Source organism: Perissodus microlepis, chromosome 8 (genome assembly GCF_051167445.1).
Source record: "Perissodus microlepis isolate ML-2025 ecotype Zambia chromosome 8, ASM5116744v1, whole genome shotgun sequence".
NCBI lineage: Eukaryota > Metazoa > Chordata > Actinopteri > Cichliformes > Cichlidae > Perissodus > Perissodus microlepis.
This window is the reverse complement of record NC_140468.1, coordinates 17,450,680-17,466,179: the sequence shown is the minus strand read 5'-3', so window position 1 is coordinate 17,466,179 and position 15,500 is coordinate 17,450,680. Positions and strand designations below refer to the sequence as shown.

The 15,500-nt window shown below is 39.9% G+C and overlaps 1 protein-coding gene across 1 annotated transcript; it reads right to left on the bottom strand.

The window, feature by feature from the left end:
- Positions 1–776: 776 nt before the first annotated feature.
- LOC146381763 (heparan sulfate glucosamine 3-O-sulfotransferase 2-like) lies at positions 777–9,651 on the bottom strand. Its single transcript, XM_084937882.1, has 2 exons — positions 5,286–9,651; positions 777–2,144 (listed from the first exon to the last, which is right to left on the bottom strand). Exons 1-2 carry the CDS (start codon positions 5,780–5,782, stop codon positions 1,526–1,528), a joined length of 1,116 nt encoding a protein of 371 aa, XP_084794008.1. The 5' UTR covers positions 5,783–9,651; the 3' UTR covers positions 777–1,525.
- Positions 9,652–15,500: the final 5,849 nt, after the last annotated feature.

Genomic DNA, 15,500 nt, shown 5'->3' with positions numbered 1-15,500 from the left:
CTGTCTCCTCCCAAGATTAGACTGGGGATCGTTTGCTTTTTAGGCAAATGTAAACCATCACACTATGTAGCACCTCGGTTGATAACATGAAAAACAAGTAAAGATAGTTATTCCCATACAGCTAGTCTTCTTCCCTTCCACTAAGATATGGATAATGGCACAGTTATTGCAACAGTAAGGATAAATTACCACACACAAGACCCACAATATTGTCCTTTGTGATATGGAACCTGAACACCTCATCATACATTACACAGTGCTTCAAATCATACTCACTGTTCATGTATTACAAAGTGTTTTCTTCCTTTATTTTGCAGCAGTGTATCAATCTGGCTCAAGCTCAGACAGTCTGGCGTTAGTATTCATAGCTTGTAGCCAAATCCAAACTTTTCACTGCAATCTTGTGACATGCAGCCCCAGAATCTATTTGATAACCCGCCACGAATAGGTGTTCCCTGCTTTGTCTTTGAAAAGTGATTGAAATTCCTCACACCTACACCCACTCATGCACCTACCACCACAGAGGCACACAACAAACCTTACAGAATGCAATAAACCTCAAAAGGATGGTGGTCTAAAACATAACTGTACAAACTAGATGTGAAAAGGAGGAATGTGGGGGGGCCAGAGCCGTGTGAATTTTCCATGTTTGGTGTGTTGTTTTCGAAACATCGAGCAAAAGCAGAAAATAGGATTTTTTTTTGTTTTTTTACGAAATGCAATTTATCAAGGTACAGCATGTGCTTTAGAAGCAACAGAATTAATAATCTCATAAATTGTGCTTCCGTTTCATTTAATGAAGTTTATGAACAAGCATTGTGATTAACGCAGTGATTAAATACTTCTGCAACAAAAACATAAACCAGGATTTGGAAACAAAGCACGGAGTACAGAGTGAAATGCTCGTTACAGCACATATCTGATTCATGTCGGAAAGAACGGAAGAAAATATCTTTCACCTTTTGAAAAAAAAAAAAAAAAAAAGAAGAGTAAGTAATATCAGGTGGTTCATACTTGCCTTATGGCTTTACATTTTAGATTTACCGCCACAGTGGTGCAGCTTAATTCTCTTCTCCCTGAAGACTTCACTGACATTTTCCAAGGGCTTGCTTTCAAACTCTACTTTGATTAGTCAAGCAGATTTTAAAAGGAACTAATCCCCTTCCCTTCGAATCTTCTCTCTTTTTTTTATGAAGCAGTCAGCAATAAAGTCAGCAATAATACAGAGTAACACAAACGGAAATCTGAAAATGATGCCTATATCTGGCAACAAACAGGGTGCTGATGCTGGTAACTGATCATTACAAGTGCAAAAGCAATGTCGTCTTAGATTTTACTCTGTTCATTAGAGTCACTTCAAAGGAAAGTACTGCCTCGGCTGCTTCGCTCGGAAATTGTCTAGAGACTGCTGATAGTTAGCTATTCACTTTAGCCTTGACACATTACTGAAGGCAAACCGCTTTAAAAGAACATTTGTGGAATAGCTAAGTTTTTCCAGCACCACGTAAACATACATCTCGAACCTCTACTCCCACTTAAAGTCGTGCCCCACCATTTCATAGAACTTGACATTATAAGGTCGATAGAAGTCTCGCAGTTGCTCAATAGCGTCTCGGTCTATCTGCACATGAGTCCTCCCCTTTGACTTGCCAAGGCAGCGGGGCGAGCCGCTGCTCTCTGGCTTTTTAAGGCAGGGAAAACCCTTGGTGCGGTTGAAATAGAAGTGTTTGTCGGTGACGATGCGTTTCAGCCCAAGAAAGTCCTGCACCCGAGCCATCTCCCCTGCTGGGTCTGTGATGAGACGCTCTCCGCTCACAAAATGGATCTGAGCCAGAGGGAAGTAGTGGAGCCAGTTTTCAAGGTGCAAAGCATACAAGCCGATCCGAATGGCGTTCCAGGACATGTCAACGATTCCCAGGCTCTGATTCCTGAAGGCCAGGTCCTGGAAGCTCGGCAGGTCCGGCGTTTTGGATAACGTCTGAGTGTAGTCCGATATTGCTCGAGTGACGGGGTCTCGCACCACCACTATGAGCTTGGTGTCTTGGGACATGGTAGAAATCCGGTGTGGTGTCTCTTTTGTCACAAAGTAGCTCGGTGTCTTCTCCATTGTGATTTGGCTTTCAAGAGTTCTTGGCATTAAACCTCTGAATGAAAGATGAAAACACAGAATAGACGTTTCTCATTTACATTCATGTTAATTTAGGATTTCTTTTAAAAAATACTAAACATTTGAGCGCTTAAGCAACCTTAAAAGCTAACAGGTTCAGAAGCAAAGGTCACAATGCCCTTCCATTTCATTTGTCAAAGTAAAGAAAAAAGCTATGTAACATATCTATTTAGGGCAGGATTACACAAGTGAGTTGTAAAGGCATAAAGCTACCTTAAGTGAGCTTCGGTTTGGCCATGAACTCAATTTCTTGATGAAAATCATAATAGGAGCACTGAAGCAAAGTTGTAGTAGTCTGTTGTCACTGGAGACTTGTCTCACAGACAGCTCTCCTGTGCATCAGGCCTGCATGTTTCAGGAGTAATAAATCACCACGAATGCAAACAGAACACGTATAGCAGCGACTCTTTTCGGTGACTTCTGGGTCTTCAAACTAGGCCATTCTTTACAGAGGTGATAGGAACAAGCAGGGCTTCGCTGAGAAAAACTTGAAGATTGATTGGAAGTTCTAGAGGAGAGAGCGGTTAATGATTATTTTCATTGTCAATTAATTTGCTAATCTTTATTTCACTTCTGTTTTTTCCCCAACTAATCCATTTCAAAACTTGTATTTTTTCCAGTGGTCACCAGGGTGACTTCTCTCTTTTTATTATTAACAGTCTATAAGACTCAAATTTGATTCAAAACCTTAGCAAATATTTTCTGATCAGTTATATGACTAGTTTTCACTCTTTATTGCTGTGGCGCACTTACATTAAACAAAAATCTGATAAAGGATCTTTTTGGTGTGGATTTGGTGCAATTTCCTCAATTTTTCAGTCAGAGCAACTCCTTGCTTGTCAAGATCAAAAAGCCAGTGGGTGATATCATGTTGTCTACATCCATCTTTTATATACAGTCTATGGTTCTGTTAAGGCGCTTCTTTCAAACCATCCATTTATGTGATCTGAGGTTGTGTTTATTCTATCATTAGCTGCAATTTTTCAAAGAATGTTAAAATCTAAAAAACAAAAATAAATAAATAAATGGCAATAATACTAACAAGCTCGTGGACATATGACAACATCAAAATTGACAGCAAATTTGTCTCAGCTGTAGAGACATGGCCAACCAAGCCACCATCTGATGCTTAGTAAGATCACTTCAGACATCTTTATTCCTTCTTCTTGTTATTTTTGCCTTTGCATAGACATTGAAAAAAACATGTATGTGACACAATCAATTAGCAAATTCAAGGTGACAGTCCACACCGTTCATTTTGATTTATGAACGAATGTTTACAAGGAAGCTTCCGGGAAGCAGCTGTTTTATTTTGAAAGCAATCGGCGTCTGACCTTTTCTCAACGGCTTTGACAGCTGACAATCAACCTGCAGTAATGGGCGAGGGTTCACATCTGGAAGACACATCTCTGAGATAAAAGGGCCTCAACTGCCAACCATTGTGAAGAGTGCCAATTAGTGGAGATACTTTGAGTCTGTAATTATTATATAATACTACTGATACACAATCCCTCCTGCAGCTTACATGACAGTCTATCATTAACATGAAATGCTCTTGAAAGAACCGGGGGATAAATATGAGAGCGCATCTCTGCGTAATTGCTCGTCTGTTACTGTATGCATGCGAGTGTGTGTGTTTTTTCATTTTATCATCAGCTAAACTTGTGTTTGCATACATATGCTTCCTCTAAATCTGTGCAATTATGTGCATGTTTAATTTATGGCTATTCGGTTTGATCATCAGTCAATCGAAGCAGTTTGTTAGGGATGCACTTTGTCCCTCCGCCAGGGTGAGAGCTGAGGATGTAGGTGATCAGTACAGTTTGATCACCAGTCAGAAAGATTCCCCCCCCCACACACACACACACACCACCCCCCGATAAACTACCAAGGTGAAAATCATGAAACTCAGAGAATTGGTGGGGCATGGGCAAAGGAAGAACCCATTAAATTTTGGAGCAGATTTGAATCGCTTCCTTTTAACTTGTGAAATGGAGCACTGACCTTGGCTGAGGATGCGCTGTCTGAGTGCCCCTTCTAGTTTAAGGTGCCTTGGGTAGGATTTGAAAAATCAATAAATAATTCCCTTTCATGGCTGTCATGTTTAAATATTATAATAAACAAACAAGACTACAGCTGAGATGTCTAGGAGTTACAGCGGGCATGCAGGACGCTGTTTGCACTGCTCGCCTCCAGAGGTTGGATTTTATGAGAAATTTGATGAACTGCTCTACAGTATGTCAAAAAAAGAAGAAAAAGGAGAGAGAGAGAGCGCCACTCTCCTGCCAGTATAAACACAGCACATTCCTCAGAACTTCCCTGCAATAAAGCCTGAAGTGAGTCAATAAACTGCAGAAAACACATCCAGCATGTTTACCCAGCTCCAAGTCTGATATACACAAAGAAGCACCAAAACAGAGGGTTCATATTCATCACTGATTTTTTTAAGGTAATCAGATGATTTTACATTCTGTTATTATATTATATTGTCTCTTTCCCCCCATGATTCCTTACCTTTTCAGTTTTTTTTCTCTGTAGGAAATGTAAGTAAATATTAACCACTGCAGAATTTAGACCAGGACGGAGGGGGGAAAACAGATTCAGGCATAAAACAGAAGAAAATGCGGCGCTACACCGCTTACCTGAATTCCACTGTAATTCCCTATGTACCATGTGAAGGCACACGGTTATATTGGCCTGCAATCGTTATGACCTTTTAGAAAACGAAGCTGGAAATATAGTGTATCATTCTCCATAATTTACTATCATTAACATTTAGTTTGGTGGGAGAGAAACGGCCTAATCAGATATGCAGAATTATGCAAGCACAGCAGACTAGAAGCCACAAATTTCCAGACACACTCGTGGGTCTTTGCGGGAGCAGCAGCCACGAGAAAAGGCTGCTCTTTGACCAGTTTCTAGATTACATAAACTAGTTAAATTAGTTAAGCTAAAACCACTTAAACCAAGAATCTTAAAGTCAGATATTGTGCAATAAAAGCTGACTGAAGTCTAATCTGGTGTCATTTCTTACTTATTACTATGATTTCTGATAAATTGCGGAATTTGTGGAGCAGATGGACACGCACCTGCACAGGTGAGACACACGTTGTCTTACCTGTACCACTCCAGGCCTCTGTCATAGTTCCTGTCGAAGAAGTGTGTTTCGGTTCCCGCCGCGCGCACATCCGGATGTATTCTTATGAACTCCAGGACGGCTCTCGTGCCTCCCTTTTTCACACCGACTATGATGGCATTTGGTAACTTTTTATTGCCGAACTTTAAATTGCTCATAGGCGGGCTGGGCGTGCCGTTCCCGGCGGTGTGATGAGCGAAATGGGGTCTTTGGTCGGTTTTCAACCGAGACGCCTCAACAGCGCTCAACCTCGCGTCCGACGGTAAAAGGCAGGAGAGGGATTTCTGAAGGCGCCTTTTGGCTCCATCTGCTCGCTGACAGCTGGGCGTCGGATCACCTGACGTTTGCATGATGGCACCGTCAGGGAATAGAGCGCAGTAGAATAAATATGAAAGGAAAAGGGATAACAAGCAGATGGACGTTCCTCTGAGCCGGTGTGAGAAGGGGAGAAGTCGACCGAAGAGGAGCACGCATGCCATCTCTCCATGAGTATGAACAGTGCATGATTTTTTTAATTGATTTTTGCGTTCCGTCCTTTTATGATTGTCTTAGCGGCTCCACGGGCTTTAAAGAAGAAAAACAGCAGACTTCAAGTCTGTTACCACAGTCCATCTGAGTCCCATCGCTTCAGCTCCTTACCTGAAAAGGTATCTTTCCCTGCGCACCGAGTTGCGAAGCCATCCTATTTTAAAACTCCTGGACGCGTCCGTGGCCATCACGCATGGATGCAAAAGCTGTGCGCGCTCTCTGGCAACTTGAGCGGACTGTGAGCTCCAAACCGGCTGAGCGACAGAAAAATATTTCCACACAGTGACGTCACGGTGTCTTTGCATTAAAAAATGGTAAAAAATAAAAAAAAAGATTTGAAGTATTCATCTGTCTCCACTTGCTCATCTCACTTTTATCCCTTTTATCACGCTTCATACTAACATCTAAGCTCCGAGTCGACTCTTTGTTCATTTAAAGGTAAACATACAGAATGTTTGTAAGTATTAATATTTGAAGCACTTTATTAACGTAAAGTGAAACATTTTTGTTAATAGAATTAATAGTATTAGAGCTGATTTACACCATCACACCAGAAAACACGAGAGTAAAAATATCTTTAAATATCTATAATTTAACACTTCAAGACCCAGCAAGCTTTGCTCTTCCTGTTGGACCAATCACAGCATTGGTTCAATCTCTTCTGATGAGGTTAAATTTAAACACACTGAACACAGTTGTTTTTTTTCCCCATTTTTTTATGGTTCATGACCTTAAAACTGTATCCAGTCAGCAGAGAGTCATTCGAGTGTTCAGAAGGTTGGATAAAATCAACTCTCTAAATGTCCCAATGTGAGAATTTACTTCACACTCCATTACTGGGACAATTAATCACCACCTACTAATGATCAGTTTCACTTTTAAGTTAAAAAAGGACTATGTCAGACTGATGTCTTATAACTATTCTGGTCTTCATTCATTTGATAAAGCATGATCCAACTTGTCATGCCATCTGAACTTTCGTGTTGTGTACTGAATTCCTAATTAAAAGTTTCCTTACATTAGCACAAACTGGCTGTAGGGGTGGGCAGATTGATCCAAATATTGATACTATTGATACCAACGCTGATATTTGTATCAGCTCATACTAGCACGAGTGGATCAATACTTTGTATCCATCCTCTAAGTTAAGTATGTAGCCTTTTTGTGTTGACTGTCAGGCCTATTTTATTTATAGCCTATAGCACACTGTAAAAACAGAAGTTGACCCTTACACATTTACATTTCAGGTCTCAACAAACAAATAAACCCTACTTTCAAAATACATGAAAAGCTGAAAAGGTGTTTTTTAATGTGTTAACTAATTATTGTGAAAAGCCAAAATCACAGTGATTTAGTGATCATTAAAATGTGTTCAGAATTTGCAAATGATGATTTATGTCATAAATCATAACAACTGCTCTCTCATACATAAGCTGCCTTCATAGGTTAAAAGTATCGGTATTGATATTGGTATCAACAATACTGTCCCTGTATTTACTTGGTATGGGATCGATACCAATATTTGCAATATCACACATGTTGTAAGACTGGACTTTCTGTGGTCTCAGGGCCTCTTTGGACTGGTTTAGTTGTCCACTTTGCTCCTTGTATTGTTTCCCAGCTTCTATATCAGTAGTCTTGTTCCTGATCTTGTTAGACCTCCCCTCTCCTTGTAGCAGAAGGAGGCATTAAAGCATCGTTGTGTGGTCATACACTTCCTGATGACAAAAACAAATGCAGACAAGCTCACAGTGGAAAAAGAAGAGGATGAAAGCTCCCCGGACTGCAGAGACGCATGGGGAGGAGTTGAGGTGTCACAGTGGTGCTCCTGCGGGTGTCTGCGCCCAATCTGAGAAGCCTCTGATTAAAGAATGATTTATAGGGGCTGGTTGGAGAGACCCGCTTAGCAATCCGTCTAGTGAATGAGATTTTTCCTCAGGAAGAGGGCGGGTAAATCAAACCTCGGGGCGAGAAGCTTGCTATGCTCAGCGATGGGGCGCAGTGATTAAATGTTATAATCACCTCTGCCGCGTGCACAGCTTGACTTTTCAGTGGAACAATCAAAAATATTGTGGAGGAAAATCAGTTTAACCTCAGTTTCATTTACTGAACATACGGTTTATCTTGTTCTAGCTCATTACAGAGAAGGACAACCTTTTTTTTGACTGATATAAACTATGACAGAAGTGCAATGTGGAACAATCTAGTCAGTGCCATTTTTTTAAGGGAAAAAAAGATATGAGAGACCACCCGGGCTTTCCAGGAGCAAATTTAAAAGTGAGACATTCCCCTCCTTAGCCGTTCAGTTTAACTAAGACTCATATTTAGATTTGAGATTCCAGAGAGAGCGGTGGGGGTGTCAGGCTTGACAGCATGAGTCATGATCTATGTTTAGGGAATGAATGATGTGTCTGTAAATGCACAACATATTTCTTAAAGTGTTTGATTGTCTTTGGGAGCTCACTGAATACGGGTGCCAATGACCACTCACTCCATCAGTGGCACGGCTCATTTGTCAGAGGCAAGCGAAGCCTGGAGGGAGGGTTCGTCGGCTTGTCCTGACTCCGATCAGACACTGGGGGAAGATACAGATGAGCCAGGCAACTTTATATTACAGATGTGTGAAGAATCACTCCCACAGTTTCCGTTCACACCCTCTTTGGAAAAAAAAAGTGCACACACAGAACTGTTTTGTTAAGTGACAAACATGTAGTCACACAGTGCTGCTTGTATATCAGGAGGCCAATTAACAACATTTTTATCTTCTTTTTTAATATACGGCTTGAAAGGAATGATTTATTCTTGACTTCAGACGTGCAAATTGCCATTCTGAACACAGCTGAAGGACTGATTCCAGATTTTTAGCAGGTGGCATCATGCACTGCAACTGGTCCGGTGTATTTTTGTGTCTTTAAAATTCCCTTCTTTTTCAACATGCCCTTTTTAAGGGTTAAAAAGGGCATCCAGTTTTCTCCAGTTGTCAAATATGTAAGGGTCACTGGATAACATTTCTACATGACATCTATTTCCTTTCAGCATGCCCAGCAATGACACAACACTGACATCTGCCGGCCACACTTTGGCATTACAGGCAAAGTGCGTCATAACAGATAAGATCGCAAGTGAAAACGAAAGCAAGTCCTCAGCGTCAGGTTCCTGTATCAGCGGCTAGCAGTGAACGGAAGAACAACAACATGAATAAAAGTAAGTTTAACTGCTTATATATATATATAATTTCTAATCAGAAATAGGTTACTACCACCAAGGAGCTTGAATAAATTGTTTTATAGAATATATGTGTGAAAGTGAAACTACAATACTGTGCAAAAGTCTTGGGCCTCCCCGTTTCTTTAAATTTTGTTCCAAAGAGCTGTAATTTCATGCATTTTCTTTTTTGGTCTTAAGTGGTCTTAAGCCATAACTCTCTCTTTTGGCGTTAGCTCCTTTTCACTCATTTTCAGTCCAGTCTTTGTAGCTGACCATTTGGAAAGCTTTGTTTATGCCACCTAACACCGACCTATCAGCATTAGCAAGCATTAACAAGGCACCTAACTCAAGAGATGTACTGGTGTTATGCCAACACATAAAGAAAGCGAAGCAAATAAATTCATTGTATCTTGTTAATAGGTGCCTGTTCCAAAACACAGCATTTGTTCCCATTTTGTTAATTTAATTCTTGAAAGACGCCAAAGATAACTCAGCTTAAACAGCATAAAATGGCATTTTTGCACCAACTATGTGACTGCCTAAAAACTTGTTACATGAGGAAATTGGCCAAGTGGAGGACAAAAGAATATGCGGCAAAACCTATATACAACAGGAAGATGAACAGTATCTGAAAGTCATACCTTTAAAACAGGAAAAGAATCCAGCCAAGACCTGACACATGACCTGAGAGATCCATCTGGCTCCTCAGTTGTTCCATCTACTCTTAGCTATCAAGAATTCTTAAGGAAGGGAAATAGAGAAAAAAAGGCTGAGGTATGCTAAATTACTGAAGAACTGGACTGAAAATCAGCTGCAACAGGTCTAATGGAGTGATGAATCCAAATGTTACGCCCCTAGCAGGGCCTCCTCCTGAAGTTGCCTGTGTGGGTGTGTCCTACCGTCTCATGCCTTAGGTGCCACCTTTTTCTTTTGTACAGCTGACTCACATCAGCAACTAAAGGTATTTAAGCCCAGAGAAAGGTGAGCTCTGGTGCCAGAGAGCTGTGTGTGTTTGGTGGTTGCAGCTTGAGCTGTATTTTGTGATTGCTTGCTCCTGCTCGGTGGAGAGGAGTGTGTTTGGTCACTAAACTCTTCTTTGCTTTTCAGTTAACTTACCGATGCCTGAGTTTTTGTTTGTTTCCTTAAATGGTGATAGCGGCTTGCCCGTCTCTTTTAGTTGAGTTATTAATAGAAACTTTAATAAAACTCTTTAATTTAACAATTTTGCCTCCGTCTCCTTTTTCTGACCTGGACACTTTTTGTTACTTTCCCTCATCACCTGGACCCCTTTTAGGGGAACGTGATACCAAATTTGAAATTTTTGGTTCAAATCATTATCAAATCATGGAGGAGGTCAGGAGGCAAGGCAAGTTTATTTATATAGCACAATTCAACAACAAGGTGATTCAAAGTGCTTTACAGAGACATTAAAAAACAAAAACAAATAAAAAGCATGATTTAAAATTGAAAAGGAGGTGAAACAGTGAGTTGTATCTATTTATCTGTAAAGCATGGTGGAGGCTCTGTCATGATTTAGGGCTGCGTTTCAGCCACTGGTGTTGGGGGTCTTGTCAAAATTGATGCAATTATAATTGTAGAAGTGGCATCAGACTTTGATTCTCCATCTGGAAAGCACTGATTTAAAACAGCTTCATTTTTCAGTACGACAATGATCCCAAACACTGCCAATGTAGTAAAAGCACATTAGAAAATACACTACTACAATACTCCAAAGAAAAATACACATTAGAACAGCATCTGTCATGGATTGGCCTCCCGAGAGCCTGGACCTCAACATTATTGAAGCAGTGTGGGATCATCTTGGCAGAGAACAGAAAAAAGACAGAAACATCCAAAGAAGAGCTTTGAATGTCCTTCAAGAAGTCTGGAGAACTATTTAACTAGTCTAAATACTGTAGTTGTACAAATGAAGAGAAAGCTGACTAAGAGAGTTCAGACTTTGTTGCAGAATAACGGCGGTCATACCAAATATTGACTTTCAAGCTTGTTACAGTTATATTTATGTATTGTATTTCCAGTTATCTTTGCCTATGTTACAATAAATTCTGCCACTTATTTAATTTTTTCCTTGCTTTTACATTATTTCATCTTGGAAAGTGAAAAGTCATACAAAAGATTAAATTGCTAAGTATAAGAGTTGTGTGTACTTTTGAGACTCCCTGATCTCTGGGATCCTAGAGTAGAACAACAGGGCCGTGAATAATCTGAACTCTGATGCTATTCATTTTTTTCTTCCAACAGAAAAAGTAACAATTTATTCACATGTTGATGGACAGACGATGGACTCTCATGAGAAATTTCTCAAAAAACTCTTCAAACGAGGAGCAATAAAAGGGGAGAGAGCTGATAATAGTGAGGCTGTTATTGTCTTCGTTCCCATTGTCAGTCGTTTTGAGACGGACATAAATTCAGCTTTATCAAACATCTCAGGTAAACACACCACAATCTATGATAAGTTTTTTGTTTGTTTTGGTATTTTTTTCTGCATGTTATCACTCGTGTTTTCTGTTTGTCTGTCTCAAAGCACATAAAAAGGTGATCGTGGTGGCCTTGCATCACACCTATGACCCAAACTACACTGTGCCACATAACAGAAAGATGGACGACAAACTTGTTGTTAACTGTTTGTTTTATGAGAAGAAAGGACTTCTGTCATGTCCTTGCAACAAAGAGGCAAGGAAGATGGTCTGCGAAGAGGTAATTACACAAGTTACATTGTTTTTTAAGCAAAAAGTGCTGGATACACAGATACAAATAGACATGGATTCATTTGGATTTGCATCATTTTTACATGTATTGGTCAACAATAATACAGACCAGACTATACTGGTATCTTCACACTGGCTCTGTGTGCCAGGTGGTCAGTATGTTGTTGTATGTTCACGCCCACAGGCAGAAGTGGAAACAGCAGTTTCCTCCAGATGTTTTCTGTAATATGAGCCAAATAATCTAATCTTGCATATAAGATCTTCCCGTTTGGAATATTTGAACAGTGCAGTCGGATCAAAGTTCTGATATTCCAAATTACACGTCCAATGGGAACACTCTCACTGCCTGCAGTAATTTCAGCAGTATTAGTTGTAGTTTAATTTACCCTGTACTAACTGCGATGCATTCATTATTTATTTATTTTTTGCAGCTGAACCTCCCAGGAAAACCATGGCAAAACAGATCAAAGCAAAATCCTCAAGAAAAGACCACAAAATCAGGAAAAAAAAGAAAAGACAAAAAGTGAAAACAACCAAAAATAATCGACATAAATAATTGCTTAGACACTTCCTCCAGGACTGACGTTTGTAAATTGCTTACTCAGCTTCGGTCCGATTGTACTATATTATTAGTGAGTCTGCATGAATTTAATTGCTCATTATTTATACTTTTTCCTTTCCATTGTGGCTGATCAGTTAGCTTATTTGTTGCTCTGTTACTGAACAAAACAGTGTAGTTTGACTCGTGACACATTCTGCTCATTCAAATGTACAGAAAGGTTGCATCACATGTAGCCCTACCATGGCTTAATAAAGGAATTTTGTGATCCAGGCTTAAACTGATTCTGTTGTCATCTATCAGACTTCCTCATTCACAGTACACAAGGCTACTGTCAACATGCTAGCATGTCCAAAAACATTATGTTAAAGTGCTTGATGAACTTTTGGTCGAAATCATTGTATTCATATATTAGCTGATGAAATAAGCTAAATTCAAAATGTGAATACTGTCCATTCAAAAACTCTTGAGATTTGTAAACCTAGTGGTGAGGTAAAGATAAGGAGCAAACAGAAGAGAATAAGACTTTACCCTCTTAGAACCATTAATATTTAATACAATGATTGATTTGAACTGTATTTTTAATAACTTCACTTTATAGGATTTAAGGTGGGACTTGACATGAGCTTTGTAATGTTACACCTGTTGGTTATAAATTTATCAAAATTGATTTTAATTTTTTATTTATCTACAAAATTACAAAAGCAAATTTTCCAGTGTTTGTATTTCTATAGTAATATAGAATATTTAATCACCTGTTTCCTTCAATCACAATCACCTACTGGCTGTGAATGCACCAGACTACCACCAGTTTCTACATCACATCAAAGTCCAGGGAGCTGACAGGAAAAGACAGACATATACATTGTCATGCCTGCTGTGTAATGTCTGGAAACGTCCAGGTTGCATTGCATGTGTAGATGTCTGCTTTTCTGGCTTAGGTTTCTGCAGCAGTGACTTTGCAGCCTTTGACTTCTCCACTCTTCCCTTTGACTGAGGAAGCTTTAATGATTAAGATGTGTAGCGGGATAAGAATGACTTGCTGAAGTGTGCAACATTTGCCGAGGTTTGGCACACGCTGGACACTGATATCCCCTGGGACATCTTGTAAATCATATGCTGATCTGTTTGATGGTCTGGCTTTGTGTGTTGCTGACTTTGTTGATTCACGGAGGCCTTGCATAGTAATAATCTGCTCGCGGAAGGTTAAAGCTCGGTATTCTCTCATGTATTGACCCAGATTTTTGGCAGGGTCTGTGGTTTATGTCATGATCTTTCTTGGCAATTTCATTCAGAGTTATTTTGCATTTTTAACATTTTACAGTCACTCTGCCAAATTTTCTTGACACAGCTCTTGAGACTTGCCTCAGGATTCTCTGCACCATGTTTCCTGCAATATATGGTCTATATCAAACCTCCAAGTGCATAGGCACATCTCTCAATGTGTGAAATGTTATGTTACATGAAATGGCAGGGACTCAAACTGAAAACAAACAAAGGAAGATGACTTCATTTTTTCTTTATAAATTTGAAAGAATTTATAGCTGTATGCTTAAAGGTTGTGAGAGTTAGCACACTGATCAGGGATAGTACTGTTTTTTCAAACTTTGTGTATCTCAACCACTCTAGCTCCACCTATAGGTAGAAATCGGCCACACATGCAACATCTGATAATGTGAATGCATTTGGCAAGACAGGTATGACTGGATTCTCCAAGCAGACTTCATGGCATCCTATTATGACACTTTCTTCTTCCATATTTTGACATTTTTTGCATTTTTAATTTTTTCCCAAACAAAAAGGGGGAGGGACGTTAAACCTTCTACTGTATGTGCCGATGGTCAGGCTGAAGGCCACGCATGGAATAAAGATATTTTTTAGCTATGCAAACGAATGAAATGTAGTACAAAATGTTGCTGGTAAACTCCTTAAAGGAAATCACTCATAACTCATAATGAATGGTAATTGCACTACACTCTGTTGCTCACAAGATGGCAGTTGAAGATGATGTTTTCTCTGAGTGGAGCTCAGCTGGTGTTTAGGAGGCCAATATAAACAGAAGAAAACTCTTAAACTTGGTATTTTAGCAGTAAAGATAAAAAAGAGGAAAGAAATTAAGAAAATGCAAGTGTTTTGCAAAGTGACAATGTTTAAGGAAAAAATAAAATAAACATAATAATTATGTTAAATAGGTTACAAATTATATTCATGGATGAAAATTAGTTGAAACTGGATGACTTGAACAAATATTTGGACCTAAACGTTGTGTCAGTATCCACCTTGATGTTAGCACTTCACTATCTTACACCCAAATTCACAAAACAATGACTGAAAAACAAACACATAAGTTTAACTTTCCTCTTTCAGTTAATCTTCTCGCCCTCGGTGAAGCTGTGGATTACTTCCTCCTTGGATTAGCGCGCACACTGCGGGCCAACATCTGCATACGAACGTGGCAGCACGCCAGCGCACATCCCAGTCCTCCAAATCATATGCACAAACACACTGTGTACAAACCAAAACTGAGTTCTCACAGACAGGAAGTGATGTCACTTCTTGTCTCCAAGGAGATGGAGGCAGTTGCTAAGATACTGTGACACCAGGATTTTTCTCTGTGTTTTTTTCTTTCCCTCTCCCTCTCCAGCACGCACACACACACATGCACGCACAGGGATATCGCCACGAATAAGTAGAAACTCTGTCGTATCGCTCTTATTTTCTGGCACCAGATGGCAATGAGCGCCAACTCAACTTTTTTTTCTTTCTTTCAATAAAATCTCTAAAAATAACTGAAATATAAGTTGGTTTAAAATTTCTCTTGAATGCCGTTGGGACCAGTAAACAGATCACCTGTGTGCTCCGACTGAACCAAACGTCAGAGGTGCTGCTCCAACAATTAGCGACATTTTTATTCTTCGCTTTGAACTACGTGCAATTACTCAGTCACCCACTTCCAGAGTGGCGAGGCCTGTCGCTCCTAAAACGATACAAGTGACTGATGTGTATCAGCACCCCTCCAAAGCTTCCACACAGTGAGCTGCACCTCTCTAGTGCTATCAGCATGCCACATATGTCTTGGCAGTAGCATGTTGCTGCCAAATCCTCTTCACCCTCCCTTTCTCCTCCCCTGTGGCTCCTAACACAGCATTAAGAGTTTATGGGGTTTGGGTTGTA

Excerpts from the sequence above, each read along its gene's own strand:
- LOC146381763 (XM_084937882.1), bottom strand. The coding sequence starts at position 5,782 with ATGGCATGCGTGCTCCTCTTCGGTCGACTTCTCCCCTTCTCACACCGG. Across the intron at positions 2,145-5,285 it reads AGAGGCCTGGAGTGGTACAG|AGGTTTAATGCCAAGAACTC; the intron begins GTAAGACAACGT and ends TCTTTCATTCAG.